Source organism: Mycteria americana, chromosome 14 (genome assembly GCF_035582795.1).
Source record: "Mycteria americana isolate JAX WOST 10 ecotype Jacksonville Zoo and Gardens chromosome 14, USCA_MyAme_1.0, whole genome shotgun sequence".
Lineage (NCBI taxonomy): Eukaryota > Metazoa > Chordata > Aves > Ciconiiformes > Ciconiidae > Mycteria > Mycteria americana.
The window spans coordinates 1,217,878-1,231,965 of NC_134378.1; the positions used below are offsets into that span (position 1 = coordinate 1,217,878).

At 58.6% G+C, this 14,088-nt stretch overlaps 1 protein-coding gene across 11 annotated transcripts in view; it reads left to right on the forward strand.

Annotated features, from left to right (window-relative positions):
- The window catches only part of CHD6 (chromodomain helicase DNA binding protein 6), a 95,973-nt gene that overhangs the window by 67,060 nt on the left and 14,825 nt on the right, over positions 1 to 14,088 (forward strand). For all 11 annotated transcript variants that reach the window (XM_075517466.1, XM_075517467.1, XM_075517462.1 and 8 more), the window contains 10 exons: positions 2,658 to 2,860; positions 3,275 to 3,474; positions 6,848 to 7,007; positions 7,433 to 7,522; positions 8,530 to 8,633; positions 9,333 to 9,462; positions 9,754 to 9,814; positions 10,550 to 10,607; positions 11,304 to 11,523; positions 13,639 to 13,847. In XM_075517466.1, the coding sequence (XP_075373581.1) occupies positions 2,658 to 2,860; positions 3,275 to 3,474; positions 6,848 to 7,007; positions 7,433 to 7,522; positions 8,530 to 8,633; positions 9,333 to 9,462; positions 9,754 to 9,814; positions 10,550 to 10,607; positions 11,304 to 11,523; positions 13,639 to 13,847 (1,435 nt within the window). The remainder of the gene's footprint in view (positions 1 to 2,657; positions 2,861 to 3,274; positions 3,475 to 6,847; positions 7,008 to 7,432; positions 7,523 to 8,529; positions 8,634 to 9,332; positions 9,463 to 9,753; positions 9,815 to 10,549; positions 10,608 to 11,303; positions 11,524 to 13,638; positions 13,848 to 14,088) is intronic.

Consider the following 14,088-nt stretch of genomic DNA (forward strand, 5'->3'; position numbering starts at 1 on the left):
TCTGGAGGAGGCCTGGCGAGCTGACATGAGTTTGTATACTCCAGCCCTTCGAGCCCTGGAGCTCGCAGCGCCGGGCACATTCGTTTCACTGCAGCCCCCCGGCTCCCACCACCCCAGGTCTCAATGGCCAAGGAGGTGACACCATGGTATCATGGTGAAGCTCAGCAGGGCGCCCCGGCTCTCCTGGCAGCGGGCAGAGAGGAAGCCGTGCTGTGTGCGACTGCGCCTGCTGGGCCGGGCTCCCTCTCCTCTCCCCAGGTGGCCCTCCAGGCCCTTTGCAGGGCCACGGCACCCATGGGCCAGTTCAGGGAGCCTTCAACCCAGCAGCAAGTCCAGCCATTTAGTGACCTAGAAGCAAAGTGGACTTGCAATTAGTTGAGGCTGGTGGGGAGCAGGTAACATCAGAGCAGGCAGGTCCCTGTAATCGGTCGTGCATCATGTGGTCCTGTTTAATGCCAAGGTAATAACCGTAACAACCACGCTTCTCTGTTGTGATTTATTCATAATGTTTAACATGTGGGCTCCAGCAGCAGCACGGAAGGATTTTGAGGAGCTGCAGTGGCATGACAGTGCTGAGACACTGCTGGTCAAGAGGCTTGTGTCAGGCACACTGGCACCCTCAGGTCCCTGCCTCTCACTGGCTTCGTGGCTATGAGGGCACCTCTGGAACTGGGGACCCTCGCTGAGCAAGCACTGGGCTGTGGTGCTGTAGTGGGAGCAGTATACTGGCTGGGCTGGAGCAGGCAGTGGGTGCTGGTTAGAAGGCAGCACCTCTTTGCAGAAGAAATGTCTCTTTCTGGTGAATGCACCAATGCTGTGAGGGCTGTGAGATGCCGTGGTGCTTCCCCACCTTGTTTGCGCTCACAGACGAAGGCAGGTTGCAGGGAGGTTGAATATCATGGCTGTGGCACTGGATTTGTCAGAGCATTACTCTGTGTGGATGCTTGGTCTGGTTTGGGTCTCAGAGCTCTGTCCTAGGTTAGAGCAGGCTGGGGAAGGGGCTGGCAGGGTCTCAGTGCCTCAGGGGATGGACACAGCCCTGCATGGTGTCTGGAAATGCTCCCTCTTGCTCAGCTTCTCATCTTCTCTGAGCAGGAGGGTGCAAGCGAGGTCACCCAGGCCAGCTGGGTTTGGCCCTGACAGCGCAAGGGGTGTCGCGAGAGGAGCTATGGCTTGGACAACTCCTCTGGTACTTCCCCCTGCTCTTACGGTATCGAGTACTCCCCCGTGCTGCCTGTTGGATATTTTCTATATCCAACTGAATACTAGCCACGTTCACCTGAGCCCGGGGGGTTGTTTGAAGACCGTGCGGGTCAGGCTCAATATCCAGGCGTTGCTTTAGAAACAGATCTCTCTAAAAGCTGAACGTGAATAGGGATGAAGGGAGCTCCCAGGGCTCCTCCTGGCCTGATGGAGCAAGTGGGGACAGGTTTGGATTGTGCCACTCCTTCCTCCGTCAGTGTTTGCAGCCCTGCTGTCCTGCTTTCAGGGATGGGAACAAGGAGTAAAGCCAAGTGGATCTGGCAGGCCTGTCACCATGTCTGGGTAAGGGGGTTGCGGACTGTAAATGGATGCTCCCGGAGTCTTGCCTCTTGCCCTCACTGGCAAAATGGCTCCTTCCCAGCAGCAGCCATGGGCAAATGTGGCAGGTGGAGCTCCAGCAAGCCGGTGCTTGGCTTCTCCTGGCCTGGTAGCAGAGCTGCCAGACGTTCCCCACGTGCCTCTGAGGAGCATCTCTCAGGGGCAGCATCCTTGTTCTCGGCCCCTGCCTGCTCTGCCCGTGGGAGCAGGAGCTCTGTAGCTGAGCGCTGAGATGGAGCTGGGAGGGTTGGTGACTCTGCCTGTCAGGAGGCAGGAGTGGACAGATGGGGTCCCATCTCTCTGCTGGCCCTGCTGAACTCGTGGGCTTGGCTGCCCCCCGGGCCTCTCCTCCCAGCTCCTCTGTCGAGCGCAGGGCACTGCAGCTGGCTTCAGCGCGGCCCCAGGGCCTGACGAAATTCCAGCTAAGGCAGCAGCGCCATAGAGATGGTGTTAGAGAGCAGCAAGAGGGAGGCCCCACAGCTCTGCAGAGCTCACTGCTCTAGCAGGGAGAACTGGGGGGGGGTGTCCCACAGGCTTGAAATCCAGGCAGATTTAGATGACATGGATTCATTCAACAGGGTGGGGGGAAGGAGAAGAGGCAGGTACATGCTATTTAATTTCATATCGCTCCCTCCTGCACCTTCTTGGAAGCTGCCTTTCCTCTTCCAGCCCACCTATCCCCCCCGACACAGAAATTACACCGCCTCCAGCACAGTGCTCGGTGCAGGCAGTGCTGGGAGGGCCAGGACTATGATTCAGAGCTGAATCAGCTGCTGGTTGTCAACAGTTTGAACCCAGAGGTCCTGATTTTCAGCCTGCCATTGTTCAGGCTGAATTTTGTGCTGGCCAGGAATTGTCTTGTGTGTGTGGGCAGAGCTGCACACAGGTAATTTGGAGCTGTGTGCTCCAGTGGGGAGCAAAAATCCCAGTGGGAAGGTGATAGCTAGCCACGGGGCTGGCGAGCCAGGAACCAGAGGCATGAGCAGAGCAGGGTGGCAGTGTGGAGAAGAGGACATACTGTGGAAGGCAGGTGTTTCTGCCCGTACCTGAGCGCATTCTCTCTCTGTCCCTCGTAGGAGAGCCTGGTCATTGACAGGCCCCGGGTGCGGAAGCAAACCAAACACTACAACTCCTTCGAAGAGGATGAGCTGATGGAGTTCTCCGAGCTGGACAGTGACTCGGACGAGCGACCCACACGCTCGCGGCGCTTCAACGAGAAGACGCGGCGGTACCTGCGGGCTGAGTGCTTCCGTGTGGAGAAGAACCTGCTCATATTTGGGTGAGTCTCGCCCCCTCCCAGAGAGCACAGCCACAGCCTCCAGCTGCCCCAGTGCGCACATGGGCCACTGGCTGCCCCAGCCACTTTCTGTCCGTCCTGCTTGCAGTGTCCCCTCCTTCCAGCAGTGACCTCCCTGCTGGGACCTGGGCTCTAAGCGAACATTTGGGATGGAAGGAGAGTTAGAGGTCAAAGCATAAGCTGGCAGTTGGTGCTTCCAGAGTCTGCTCCTGCCTCTGCCCTGTTCAGTCCTGGGCAAACCTCTCCCCCGCTGTGCTCCTGTAATGTGGAGGCAGAACACCCCTATCCAGGGGAGCTGGCAGGGCCGTGCCCCTGAGCGAGCTCCTGGAGGGAGGTGCCGGTGAGGTCTCTAGTTGCACAGGAGTGTTTACTCTGCCTGTGTTCCTGCTGTTCTAGCTGGGGACGCTGGAAAGATATCCTGACCCATGGGCGGTTCAAGTGGCACCTGAATGAGAAGGACATGGAGATGATTTGTCGGGCCTTGCTGGTCTATTGTGTCAAACACTACAAGGGGGATGAGAAGATTAAGAGTTTTATCTGGGATCTCATCACACCGACAAAGGATGGCCAGAACCAGGCTCTACAGAATCACTCAGGTATTGCGTGTTCTCTCTGCCATTGCACCTGTACCCATTGCTGCTGTGCCAGCCTACGGGACTGAGGCTGTAGAAGTCAAAGCAGAGCTGATTGAAACAGCCAGCAAGCAGTTGTGCTTGAGCACCACGATGCTCTCTGCACAGAGAACGTGGCTGCCATGGGACTGACCTCCACACTGACCCTCAGAACCAGTGGCAGGGGCTGGCTGGGTGGGGGAGGCTGATTTCCTGGCTCCCAGTGCCATGGCTGGTGCAGGGAGAGCCTTGTGGTGGGAGCAGAGATGCCATCCTACTCTCAAGTGGGCACTGCTAAGTTTTCTCTGGCCTGTGAATACTGTCAGGGTTCCCCCACGCAGGGAGACACCAGGCAGTGAGCTCGTGGGGCGCTGGTGACTGTATGAACACATTGGGTGTGATAGGTGTGAGGGTGCTTATTCTACTCGGAGCGTAGACATGCCTGGCTGTTCCTCAGGGCATCGCAGGACGCGGCGTGGATTGTTGTGCAGGGACCCTACCTGTGCCCGTGGGCAGCCCCGGCCCAAGCGCCAACAGCTGAGACCACCAGGCGCGGCACTTGCAGCTGTGCCGGGGAAGCTGGTGGTGCAGTCTGTGCAGCCACCTCACCCCAGGTCGCCAGCTTGTGTCTCCTCTCATCACGGTTCTTGTCCCAAACATACTGGTCTGCAGTGCCTGCCCTGACGGGTAGAGGTGCAGCATTGGTTTGTCCCGAGACCTCTGCAGTGCAGACTCCTACCCAGGTGATGCTGCCTTCTCTCAGTCCATCTAGCAGGACCCTTTATCTCAGGTTGGGCTGTGCCGTCCCTGTTCAGAGGACTCGTACGCTTATTTTCCAGTGCGTGTGAGGTCCACATATCACACCACATATCCAGTTTGTAATTGCATCTGCATTCTGTTGGGTGGAGGTTTCCAGTGTATCCTCAGCTTCAGACAGAGGCCATCCAGAGCCTTCCCCAGCCCTGCTCTCCCGCTGTCTCTGACTCTGCCTGGGCAGTGGGGCACTGCAGATTCGCCCCCCTGCCTGCAGTGCAGTGTCTGCTCTCTGTAGACGTCCCTTGGGGCTGGAGCAGCACAGCAAATAGAGCCCACCATGCAAGCAGCGTCGTGCAGCCACAGCGGCTTTTGTCTTTAATGATATGAAGACAGAGCTGGTGCTGGCTCCTTGGATCAGCTGGAGGGTTGTGGCCTGGGACACGTGGTCACTGCCCGTTCTGTGGCAGAGGAGTCTGCACTGACCTAGCAGCACAGTGCCTGCATCCAGTGGCTTTCAGGACAGGTGAGTTGGGCTGGGAGGGCAGGCTGGGGGAGGCCACGGCACTCCCTCGGGGTGGTCAGAGCCCCACGGCTGCATGCTGCTTGTTGTGCACTTGTGATCTGTGGCACAAGGTGAGTAGCAAGGAGGCTGGGACTCTCCAGCCTGCTTTTGGCACCAGGGAGCCAGGCTGAAACCTGGGGCTCCTGTTTCGAGGTGGTGGAGCACAGGGAAGGCTGTTCTGGAGTGGTGCTGTTGCTGAGCCCCGAGAGCGTGCTGCATGTTACTTGGTGCTTAAAACCCAGCATCACCATTTCCTTCTGTCTGGAAATGTCCGACTGGCTTTACAGTGTGAGGTCCAAGCACATGGCCTTCAGTGGCTTCCTTAAGTTACTCCAATAACCTCCTACAACGTGAGCTGCTCTAGCAGTGCTGCCTCCTGCCCTTGCCACACAGCCCTGCCCAGAGCAGCGCTGGGACTGGTCTCGAGAGCCCTGTGGGGAGCAGAGCAAGTGTAAGAAACAAATTGGCTGATACGAATGGGCTTGATTTAGATAACGCCAAGTAACGAACAAGCCGCGTTTTCAGGGGAGGGTCAGGAATGCTTTAGTGCAAGAGCAGCACTAAAATTGGATATTTAGCAGAGGGAAGCAACAAGGAGCTTCTCCGTCAGCTCTTCAGAATGGCTTTTCCCACCTGTGAAACCTCCATGTGGTGTGGTCTTGGCCAGAGGAACAACGAAACCATCTAGCCTAACCTCAGGAGCTGGAGGAGGGCAGAACCCTTCAGTGTGGAGCAGCCACGCAGCGGGCACTGCTGTGGCTTGCCAAGGAGCCTGAGGTACCACTCATGTTTGCAGAGACCTGACCAGGCCCATGCTCCAGGCCTCCCTGATGTGCAGAAAGCATCAGCCACCTCCAGCCCTTGCTAGTGCATCCTGGGGCTGTTCCTTCTCAATCCTGTATCCGCATGACTACAAGGGGTGAGCACAGCAGACGGGCAGCCCAGCTCAGAGCTCTGCTCTGATCCAGCCCCGTCCTGCCTTCCATCCTGGAAGAGGCCAAGCTGCTGAGGAAGCAGCATTTGCCCAGAGTTCATCCGGCCAGTTTGGTGCTGGGGACAGGAGCCCTAGTGCCCACTGCAGGCTTCCAGCAGCCACCTGGGCTGGAGCCCTTGTCCTGTCGCGGAGCTGCAAACTTTATGCAGGTGTTGAGGACACGGCGATGCTCTCTCTTATTCCCTGGTGTCGCAAGACCAGACGGGTGGGACGGGACTGCTGAGGCACTTCTTTCCCCTTTGCACACATAGGCAGGAGAGGACACCTGCAGGACCCTGCCTCAGAAGCGGCTGCCCAGGGAGGCAGCTCATCCCTCTTGGAAAACTCCAAACAGTAGTGACCCCACCAGGAGTTTTCTCCATGTTCTGCTGTGAACTCGCATCTTATTTCAAGGTTGAAAATGTGTTTAATTGAGCCACTGGATCTCATTTTATCTTTGTCAGCCAGATGGGACTGCGTTCCTTTTCCCTTCGTTATCTTTGCCAAGCGTAAATGCCCCCTGCAGTGATCTGGTTCCCACACAGCCCTCCTCCTGTTGCACGGAATAGGAAACAGCCCTTACAGATCAGATCATCACGATTGTCTTCTGGTCTTTGATCATTTGGGAGCCTCTTGTTTAAACTCTCATGCCAAATCCCTGTGTTGTCCCTGTAGGGTGAACTTCAGAGCTGGCTGTAGTGTCCAAGTAAGGCTCTAAGACCCATGCCCAGGACCAAGGTCCCTTCCGTGCTTCTACGTGATATTTTTATACATCAAGGGGGCGTGTTATCCTTAGGGCTCAACATTGCACTGAGAACTCACAGCAATTCCGTTTCTGTGGTGATCCCCAAGTTTTTCTTGGAGACGGAGCCTCCCATGCTCTGCATTTACCCCGTGCATTTCCCCGACCCTGGCTCGCCAACCTGCAGCCAGGAGCTTTGCACAGCCTCCAGCTCCCCTGCTCTGCTGCCCTGCCTGGGCAGCCCAGTGCCACAGATGCCTCGCAGCAGTGCCTGGCCTGGCCCACAGTGCCCACGGTGCTCACTGGCTGCCACTTGCTGTTACAGGCTTGTCAGCACCGGTGCCCAGAGGAAGGAAGGGGAAGAAGACGAAGAACCAGATGCTGCTTCCCGAGATAAAGAATGCAGACTGGCTCGCCACCTGCAACCCCGAGGTCGTCCTGCATGATGACAGCTACAAGAAGCACCTCAAACAGCACTGCAACAAGTGAGTGTGGGAGCCCACACCGGCTCGTGGAGACCGTGGGCTGAAGGCCTTTAGCGTGGGGAGAGTGGGAGGGAGCTGCGAAGGCCTCACAGCCCACGCAGGATCACCGTGCTGCGGCTGCTGGACCATGCTCGGATGCTCCTCCAGCTAACGGGAGCCGTGTCCTGAGCAGCAAATCTCCAGCTGCAGGGCCCCAGCAGATCACAGGGCTGGGCACTGTGGCGTGACACCACATGGCCGGTGCCCGTCCTGCTTTGAGAAAGTGGGTCCTCCCACGTGGGGAAACACAGTGTCGAGCAGGTTTCCCTGGCCTTGCTGACCCTCAGAGCGTCCCCCTGCAAACACTCTGGTGAGGGCCGTTGGGCCAGGCCCTAGGCTGGCAACCTGCATGCTAGCGTGCGTTCCTCTCTGCTGCCCCGGGACAGGGTTCTGCTGCGGGTGCGAATGCTCTACTACCTGAAGGCTGAAGTGCTGGGCGAGGCCGCGGACAAAGCCTTCGAGGGTACCCCCGCCAGGTAGGGACCTTACGGTCAGCCCCTGCGATGCTTCTCAGGGAGGTGGTGGCAGCGCTTGAGCACTGCCACAGCCATCCAGCCCAGCCACATCTGTGCTCACCGCGGCTCCGAGCAAGTCAGACCCTGTGGTCAAATCCTCAGGTCTTGCTCAGGCAAAACTTCATCCTTAGACAGCAGCTCTGCCTGAGCAGGGACCGCGGCCGTGGCAGCCCTGTTGAGGCAGCTCTGAGGCCCCAGTGCCAGCCTGGGGGGTGATGAGGACACTCGGGGACACCCTGCAGGCTGCAGGAAAATGCCTCCACGTGCTGCCTGACAAATTGGCCTCTAATCCAAAGTGGGAGCCTACAGAGGCTGTGCCCGGTTCCCAGGGCTAGGCATCGGAGCATGCTCCATCACTGGGGCCTGCAGTCCCTTCCCAGCACTGAGGACAAGGGGGCCGACAGGCTCTTTTAATGCCACTGAGCCTGCAGCCTGCCAGCTCCTGACCTTCCTGCAAAGACTCAGCTCTCGGTGCTTCAGAGAGAAGTGTGATATGCTGAGCTTAATTTCCTAGAGCAGGGGCTGCTGCCTTCCCCAGCCCAGCTCCATCAGCATGAGTCTGTGCAGAGGGCATGTTGCAGCCCACCCCACCAGATGTGCTATTCTTTTGTGGCTGGTAGGTTTGAAGTGGTTTCCCCCAGGAGATGCTGTTCAGATCAGACAGGATCTCCAGTCCTTTGGTGTTGCTTGGGTGGGAGGGGAGAGGGGCTGTGCAGCCTCCCCATCTCTGGAAAAAGAGGATGGGGAAGGCAGTGGGTTGCGGTGGAGCCAAGGCTCCAGCTCTCTGACCCCAGGGAGACGTGCACGCCAGGCTATGGCAGGGCCCCAGGCCAGCCTTGCATTCATTAGCTGTCCCCAAGCCAGCGAGCGATGGCTCCTGTCTCCCCCCGCCCCTGCCCAGCAGTGCCCAGTGCACTCCAGTGTCTGGTGAGGCTGGGAGAGGGGCTTGCATACCTTGTCTGCCACAGGGAGCTGGACGTGCTGCTGCCAGACATTGACTACGTGGAGATCCCGGTGGACTGGTGGAATGCTGAAGCCGATAAATCACTGCTCATCGGCGTCTTCAAGCACGGTGTGTACCCAGCTTGTCTGATGGGTGCCGGTGCGTGAGAGGGACCCAAGTGGAGCACCTGGCCAGAGCTCTGGTACCTGGAGGGGATGTCACGTCAGTGCGAGGGGGCAGAGCCACGGCCATGCACCATAGCCACACAGGGCCAAGGCAGCTCTCCCCAGGCGCTGGCAGCTGCGGCACTGCCAGCTCATTCGGGTGGTGGGGCAGGCGCACTGCGGTGCCCAGGGTGGCCGTGCCCAGTCTCGTGGCAGACTCCTCTGGTTGGCCAGGAGCAGCATGCAGTTGCCACGTGAGGGTGAGGAGGAAGGCACAGAGCCCCTCCTGGCATCCCCAGCCTTGTCATGAAGTCCCCCTGTGGCTTCCAGGGGCCACGGAGCTGTTTGCTCCCAGCTGCAACCTGCCGTGGGTGCTGTGCACAGCTCTCCAGGCACTGCGCTGCCTACCAGACAGGGCTGCCTGGTGGGAAGGAAAGGCTGACCTTTCTCTTTGCCTGCTGCCCGGGGGCTGCAGAGCAATTAGCAGCTTTTGGGAAAGTGTTCTGAATTTCTGGGGGTGAGAATTCCTCTCACAGCAGCACAGACAGAGAGTGAGAGCCGAGTGGGGAGCTGTGTCCCACGGAGCAGGAGGTTCGCCTGAACCAGGCTCAGGCCTGGCTTTGTGCCGTCTTTCTCCTTTTTGATGGCCTGTGATGATTGGCAGGTTACGAGAGGTACAATGCCATGCGGGCGGACCCGGCGCTGTGCTTTCTGGAGAAGGTGGGCATGCCAGACGAGAAGCTGCTCTCTGCGGAGCAGGGCGTCAGCGATGGGGCCCAGGATGCTGCCGAAAGGTGGGCAGGGGATGGAGCCAAGCTCTCGGGGGCTGTCTGGCTCACTCCTGGGGGCCACATTAGCAGCGGGGCAGAGCTGTGGGATGAGCTGTGCGCAGGGAGGAGGAAGGAAGCAGAGCATGCATCTGAGCACAGTGTGCAGGGGGGAAGGCAGGGGGGAGCCAGCTCCCCAGTACGAGGCAGAGGGAAGGCATGAGCCCCAGTTCTCCGCTCCCTCCCTCCTGCTGATGACTGGCACAGCCAAGGGGGCTCTGCTGCTGCTACCAGGGACTAATTCACTCTCTTATCCAGGGGCAGCATGGAAAAGGAAGAGAGTGGTGGAGAAAAGCTGGAGGGGCTGCCAAAGCAGGAGGTGAGTGGGATTGACAGTGATTGATGCACATCTGCTGCTGCCAGGCCTGCCCTCCCACCCTGTGCTGCAGGCTTGGCTCTGTCACCTCTGCTGTGGGGCATGAGGGAACCAGCGCTGCTGGTGACCCTGCTGTGTGCCGGCTTTGCCGTGCCATGCACGGGCTCTGTTCCATGCTGTCTGCGTCGTCTCTGCTCGCTGGAACACAGCTTCTGCTGTTGCCTATGTGTGTTTCCTGCAGACCCGGGCAGCATCCACCTCGTGGGGAGCTGAGGGGGACTGAGGGCTGGGGACGGCCAGGGGTGCTGGCTCTCGCACTCGGCTTCAGGAGCCACGTGGGGCCCTGGCAAAGGAGTCGGGGGAGTCCCAAAAGAAATGGCCCAGGGGGAGAGGAAGAGCAGTGAACGAGGCAGCACGGGAGGGTGCAGGGTTCATTTGAGGAGTGGAGGCTGTCGCACTGCTACTGTCCTGGGTGGTGGCACTACAGCCTGTGTCACTGTGGTGGACCTCTCCTCCAGGCCCAAAATGGACAGCACTGCCCCTCTGCGCTGTCACCTCCCCTGTCTGTGCTGCTCTGATCCCGTGTGCTGAGGGCAGCCAGCAACTGCAGCCGGAGGGCACAGGACACGCAGCCCTGCCTGTCCTGCCACGCTGTACCCTGCCAGGGCCAGGTGGGCTGCGGGTATGGGGGGTTCTGTGCGGGGCTGGAGAGCCCTCTCTGATAGTTTCCTTCTGCAGGACATTGTGGCTGCTGGGGTGGGCGAAGCCAGTGAGAAGCGGGACGAGCCAGCGGCAGGTGAGGCCGTATCTCCCGCAGCATGGCGCGTGGCTTCCCAGGGGCTGGCACGGCACAGCCGGAGCCGGAGCGCTGAGGCAGGCTCTGCGGGGTGGGAGGGACAGGCTGCTGGGCTGGGGGGATGCACCGCTCTGTGTCAGTGGGTGAGGTAGCTTAACCTAGGCAGGCTCCTGTCAGGGGCCCTCCCATGCAGAGTTACGTGTGACCCAGGGATGGGCCCTGTGGCAGGGCAGCCAGGGTCCTGAAAAAGAGTGTTTCCAACTGAAGCCAGCCAGGGGTGACTAGAAGCCATTAGCCTGCCCTCGTCCATGCAGTTGCCTGCATGAGATGGATGTGCAGGGTCTCTGCAGTGGGCGGTGCTGGCAGATGCCATGGGCTGGCTGGTCCCGCTGCTGAGCAGGGAGCTGCAGTCCTCTCCCATGCATGGCCTGGCCCGGAGCCATCATTCCCACCCCGATCTCTGCCTCTGGGCTCTCTCTGAAGGAACCTCAGACATGGTGAGGCTGTGAGCCAGCAGCTTTTGGGGTGCAGAGGCTCAGGGATGGTCACCACAGCCCCCCACTCGTGACTGTGATCCCTGGTGTCCCCCATGGGAGGGGAAAGGCGGGAGGGAGCTCTCGGAGCCAGCCAGAGGGATGCGGGAACCTGTGGCTTTGAGCGTGCGTTAAATACTAATGTCCTTGCTGATGTTTGAAGCCCAGGATGGCTCCGACTCAGACAGATCCTGCTGGCCTGTCTCATCTGCCCTCACAGCCAGACTGCGGAGGCTCGTCACCGTCTACCAGCGGTGCAACCGCAAAGAGCTGCCTCCCCGTGCCGAGATGCTGGTGCCCGGTAACCATGGATACTGGCTGCAGGACGAGATGTTCAGGAGAGCCTCTGAGATGGACTCGGTGAACAAAGAAATGCAGAAAAGGTAACGCAGCAGAGGGTCCTTTCCAAAGCTGACTTAGGCCAGTTGAAATCCTTGCCCCCCTGGATTTATCCAGGTAAATGTCACCACAGCTCTCGATGCAGCCACCTGCCCGTGTGACGGAGGCGCATGGGTCCTTGCTGGGCAGGGAATGCTGCTCCCAGCTGCGAGGGAGCCTTGTGGCTCTGACAGCCAGCCCGGCTGGGGAGCAGCCTCCACTGTAGTTTGCGGGTAGCAGTTAGTGACATGGTGAAAGGAAGAAAGGGGACAGCTCTTCAGGGTCAAATCCAGCGTCTGCTGGGCCCGGGATCACCCCCCGGCCCCAGCAGAGTGGGTGCTGCTGAGCAGTGTTGTGCACTTGGGACAAACTGTGGATGGGGGTGACGGATGAGTGCTGTCGCAGCCCAGGTGCGTAGCCTTTCTGACCCTCATGGCTCTCATGCCGCTGCATTAGCCTCCTGCTCATGGCCTCGGGAGCCCAATGGTTGCATATCCTGGTTGCAGTGTGCTCCCATTTTGTTTGTGTCCCAGTAAGTGGAAGAATGGTGGGACCATCCTGGCACTCTGAGCGGCTTTCTGCAGAAACCAGGGAGGGTGTGCGGCAGGGCCATGCTGCCTCCATCGCTGCCAGTCCCCAGTGTGCAGCCCTGGGACTTCCTGAACTGCAGGGGCTCTCTGTGGTCAACAGTCCTTGATGGCTTTGTCTCCTGTGAACCTGTCCCCGTTGCAGGAACCCACGTAACCTCTTGGTATCTGTGTTGCCCTGTGCTCTCTGTTCACAGCCTCCTTGTATGGAAGCTGCTCCAGCCCACTGACCTTCTCTCTCCCCTTCCTTTGGACCTCTTCTAGTTGTACCGTCCCCTCTTCAAGGTGGGGCATCAGTGCTTGTGCTGTGGACACCACAGCAGTCTAGTATTTCCTGCTCTTTAATTCTGTGGGCTTTTTTTGGGGGGGGTCACCTTACAGGAGTGTCCTAGGCACCTTCCCACCAGCCTTTAATTTGAGGCCTTTCAACAAACTCCCCATTGGGCTCCTTGATTTGGATCACTGATTTTTTAATTAACTTTCTTCTTGTTATTCTCCTTTTTGGAATGAAATATCACTGCAGAGGGCTGACGACCTCTGGGAGCAGGGGTGGAAGTGCTGGTCTAGGTGTATTTTGGTCAGCTGGGGAGTGCTGTGGGTGCAGTCACCCTGTCTGCTCTCTCTTGACATGTCCCAGCTGCCTGCTGGTGCTGGCTCAGAGCTGGAATTCAGAGGAGCTGAGATTTGACTTTGAGCTTTCTTCAGGCCACAGCACTCACCTTTCTCTGCCATGACCTGCTCCTGCGCTTGCCCTGCAGTTTGCACCCTGGTCTGTTCTCTGTGGCCTGTTTCTCTGCACTCTGTTTGCCCAGGGCTGTATTTGCCCAGGACGCTCTTCCCCATCTCTCTGCTGGATCATTCCTTTGAGTGAACCCCACGAGGTGAAAGCTCAGAGGGTCCAAGCCAGAGTGAAAGTTGTGCTCTAACAGTGCTGTAACTGAAACCCCTCGTTCACCACGGCTGCTCACCTTCAGTGGGGAGGAGGTGACAACCCATCCCTGGCACCCAGGAGTCCACAGGAGTGAGCAGGGTGGATGATGTTTGTTACTGGGACCCTTACGGCAACAGACCCCAGTCCCAGTTTCCCTCTGGAAGAGGCTGGATGAGAGCTGTATCTGCAGGACCTTCCTTTCTAATTCCTGGTACAGAGAGCTGGCCTTTCCATGGAGGTGATGAGACAATTCGATGTGGCAGGAAGTGAGTTTGTGCCTCCACAGAAGCTGCTGGAGCCTGCGTCCCATCGGCAGCGCAGCCAGGAGCTGCACTTAGTGTTTTTTCAAACAGCCGAGAGTGTTTTTTCAACAGTGAGCTGACAGCCAGAGGGCCTGTGGCCTTCGCTCCTCCTCACTATGCGCCATAAGGCAGAGGATCTCAGGTTGTGGTGTTCTCCCCAGTGTGCTTCTCCTGGCAGCTCCCCCAGAACTGGTGGGCAGTAACTAGATAGTCCTCTCTGAGCCTCTCTCCCTGGTGCCTTGCCCATGCTGGGACCAGAACATGTCTCAGTGGTGTTCATGTCTCCTCCCTGCCCCACAGGTGGACCAGGAGGGAGCAGACAGATTTCTACCGCACTGTCTCCTCCTTTGGGGTTATCTATGACCAGGAGAAAAAGATCTTTGACTGGGCCCAGTTCCGAGCCATCTCTCGACTGGAGAAGAAGACAGATGAGAGCCTGGAGAAGTACTTCTACAGCTTTGTGGCCATGTGCAAGAATGTCTGTGGTCTCCCACTGTGGAAAGAGGATGGTGAGTGGAAATTGCATGGCCTGTGGGGGAGTAACAGTACGTCCATGTAGCCATAGGTCAGAAATGGTCCCACTGCTCTCGTGGAGCAGGAGAGCAAGGGAGGAGTTTCAGGGACAGTTGGAGGCAGCGAGATGCCAGGCAGGCTGTGGGCTTGCAGAAGCCACGTGCATTTCTGGCTGCCTTGTCACCACCGTGTACCACCTCCCCAGCGCAATGGGAAGGTAGGGCAGCCCTGTGGGCT